At 41.3% G+C, this 3,835-nt stretch overlaps 1 protein-coding gene across 1 annotated transcript; it reads left to right on the forward strand.

The window, feature by feature from the left end:
- Window positions 1–259: 259 nt before the first annotated feature.
- Window positions 260–877, forward strand: LOC142163256 (uncharacterized). Its single transcript, XM_075220525.1, has 3 exons — window positions 260–436; window positions 593–733; window positions 782–877. The coding sequence occupies exons 1-3, from the start codon at window positions 260–262 to the stop codon at window positions 875–877; spliced, it is 414 nt and encodes a 137-aa protein (XP_075076626.1).
- The last annotated feature ends 2,958 nt before the right edge of the window (window positions 878–3,835 follow it).

Consider the following 3,835-nt stretch of genomic DNA (forward strand, 5'->3'; position numbering starts at 1 on the left):
AGATAATTTGAATGCAGAAGTGAGGGTTGATATTCATGATAATGAGGTGGAGACTCAAAATGACGTGAATCAGTCTAGGGAACACATAATAGACATACCGAAAATGGTAGTTCCCAAGGCTAAGGCTCCCTTGCCAAGGCCTCCTCCACCTTACCCTTAAAGACTTGCAAAGCAAAAGAATAAAAACCAATTAAAGAAGTTTATTGAGATGATGAAAAGCTTGTCGATCAATGTTCCTTTGGTGGAAGCTCTTGAGCAAATGCTGGGTTACGCCAAGTTCATGAAAGACTTGGTGACTAAAAAGAGATCCATGGATTATGAGACAATCAAAATGACTCATCAAGTAAGTGCAATTGTACAATCGATGGCTCCAAATCTTGAATATCCCGACGCTTTCACCATTCCATGTACCATTGGGAGTGTAGATTTTGCAAAGGCATTATGTGATTTGGGAGCAAGTATCAATTTGATGCCTTACTCCGTGTTCAAAACTTTGGGTATTGGTCAACCGAGGGCTACTTCAATGAGATTGCAAATGGCGGACAGAACAATGAAGAGGCCGCTTGGTATTATTGATGATGTTCTTGTCCAGGTGGACAGGTTTATTTTGCCTGCTGACTTTGTGATTCTAGATTGCGAGGTAGACTATAAGGTGCCGATAATATTGGGAAAACCTTTCCTAGAAACTGGGAAGGCATTGGTTGTTGGGGAAGTAGGGGAGCTCACCTTCCAGGTGGGTGATGAAAAAGTGGTCTTTCATGTATGCAAATCAATGAGGCAGCCGAATAATACTGAAGTGTGCTCTTTTGTGGATCTTGTCATGGAGGTGCTAGTTGATGATACTAGTGCCATGATCAATGTGGAGGATCCTTTATAAGCGGTATTGTTGAACCTTGATGTGAATGAGGATGAAGGTCGAGTGGAGTGTGTCAATGCTTTGCAAGGAATGTGCTCTTATTCTTATGAGCCTCGTAAGCTCTCTTTGGATCTTGAGAATAGAAAGACTCTGCCAACAAAGCCCTCAATTGAGGAACCTCTCGTTTTGGAGTTGAAGCCTTTGCCTTCACACCTCAAGTATGAATTCTTAGTCCCTAGTTCAACTTTACCTGCTATATTTTCGTCTTGTCTTACTAACGTGCATGTAGATGCAACATTGGAGGTGCTCCAAAGAAGGAAGAAGGCAATTGGATAGACTCTAGATGATATTCGGGAAATAAGTCCCCCCTTTTGCATGCACAAGATTATAATCGAACATGATGCCAATCCCTCCGTGGAACATCAAAGGAGGTTGAACGAGGCTATGCAAGAGGTTGTTAAAAAAGAGGTGATCAAGTGGTTGGTTGCAGGGGTTGTGTACCCTATCTCGGATAGTTCTTGTGCTTTGCCGGTGCAATATGTGCCGAAGAAGGGTGGTATGACTGTGGTTACCAATGAGCAAAATGAGTTGATTCCCACCAGGACTGTCATCGACTGGAGGGTGTGCATGGACTACCGCAAGCTGAATAAAGTGACCCGTAAGGATCATTTTCCATTGCCCTTTCTTGAACAAATGCTAGATAGACTTGCTTGGCATGCCTTCTACTGTTTCTTGGATGGGTACTCAAGTTACAACTAGATTTTGATTGCTCGGGAAGATCAGGATAAAACCACCTTCACGTGTCCGTATGACACCTTTGCATTTTCTAGGATGCCATTTGGTTTGTGTAATGCACCGGCTACATTCCAGCGATGTATGATGGCTATTTACTGACATGATGGAGGACTTCTTGGAAGTTTTCATGGATGATTTTAGTGTTGTGGGTGACTCTTTTGATGAGTGTTTGAAGAATCTTGACAAGGTGTTAGCCCGATGTGAAGAGACAAATCTTGTGCTTAACTGGGAGAAATGCCACTTTATAGTTGTCACACCTCCTTTTTACATACCCGCGAGGGCGCAAGGGAGTTTTTTCCAATTAAAGGACAATCGAAACGGGATTTGTTTATTTATTTCAGAGTCGCCACTTGGGAGGTTTAGGGTGTCCCAAGTCACCAATTTTGATCCCGAATCGAGGAAATGAATGACTCCATATTACAGTCTGCGTACCAGAAATCCGGATAAGGAATTCTGTTAACCCGGGAGAAGGTGTTAGGCATTCCCGAGTTCCGTGGTTCTAGCACGGTCGCTCAACTGTTATATTCGGCTTGATTATCTGATTTTATACAAATATGAACTTATGTGCCAATTTTATCTTTTAACTGCTTTCATAATTATTATTATTTTTTACAGGGAATTGCAACGTCGTGAAAACATACCTCGAATCACGTTACATCAATGTACACGTGATTGTTGACATATCTCGACTCGGTTGAGATTTGGATTTGGGTCACATAAATGTGCACCCGAGTTAAGGAAAATAAATTATTAAAGGCGCGCTTAAAGCAACTAGCGTATTGTTATTTTGGGAAAAAGCCATGAAATTCGCTAAACGGCATGTCCCGAATTCTAAGTATTTTTATATATATACATTTAGAGAGCCCCGCACTTTGTACATCTTTGTTTGTCGAGGATCGTCTCATTCCTTATGAAAAGAATTTGCAACGTCATGGAAATGCATCTCAGACCACGCCACAATCAATGTACCCATGGTTAGAGACACATTTCGATTCCGTTGAGATTTGGATTTGGGTCACATAAATGTGCACCCGAGTTTAAGAAGATAACATTATTAAGTACGCGCTTAAAGAGACTATCGCGTTATTATTCTGGGAGGGCCGTGAGATTTGCTAAACGACCCGTCCTGGAAACTGAATGCTTCGATAATATACATTTAACGAGGGCCCCGTAGCTTGTGCGTTTTTATTTGTCGAGGCTCATCTCGTCTTTATTTTAAAAGGATATCCTGTAGCAACTACGTTTCTTGTCGCATGTGTCTCTATCAATTGAAAGCGGAGATAGTCCTAGTTAATTATATGCTTGCAGGTCATTTATAGCAGGATTCAGAATGTTTAAAAAAATCAGAAACGAGGCTGCGTGCACAGTCAGCCGAGCAAATAATCACGGGCCCAAATCCGGCCCATGCGTGATGGGCCAGACCTGGGCCACTGCTTGTTCGATGCGGGCCTGCTTGGTCTGTTTTGACCTGGGCTCGACCTTCATGAGGTTGAGATTGCAAGTTTTGTGTTCTTTGTCTTAACATGTGGTTTACTAGTTATATGGGACCATTAATCAGAAGAGGAAGAACTTAGCCAATGATGTACAGTTTTCATGCTTGGCATACATTACAGCACATATTACAAAGTAAAACTAAGTCTGAGATGCAACCTATTTCATTGAGAATATTTTCACCTATCAACATACATATGTAAACTACCATTTAGCTAATCTATATTGATATACACTGGGCATACATGCTGCTTCTATTATCAACACAGGAATGAAAATTATCATACAGTACATGATATCTAATATAACAATCTATGTATGAAAGTCAACTTCAGGTCTTTTCTTTTTGCATTCATGCTCAATGTTCCAATTACATTTGATAGTGCATTGGTTGTGTACCTGGTATAGAGGACAAAGAAGAAAGGAATGATCAGCTGGGCAGTATGCAGTAAACACAGCAACAGCAGATACACAGCAACAACACAGCAACAAACCAACAATCACAAGTGTTTTCCACAGTCCATAGACAACCAGCAACAATTTCCAGAACAAAGAAAAACAGCAGATGGTCGAGCACCAAACAAGTAATCCCAGAAAGAGTAATGAAACAAACAGAAGTAACAGAGTGTTCTATGCAGCAACACCAGCAGTCCAACAATCACAAGCAGCTCAATCAGTGCAAACAATAGAACT

The sequence above is a fragment of the Nicotiana tabacum genome, chromosome 8 (assembly GCF_000715075.1).
Source record: "Nicotiana tabacum cultivar K326 chromosome 8, ASM71507v2, whole genome shotgun sequence".
In the NCBI taxonomy this organism is placed as follows: Eukaryota; Viridiplantae; Streptophyta; class Magnoliopsida; order Solanales; family Solanaceae; genus Nicotiana; species Nicotiana tabacum.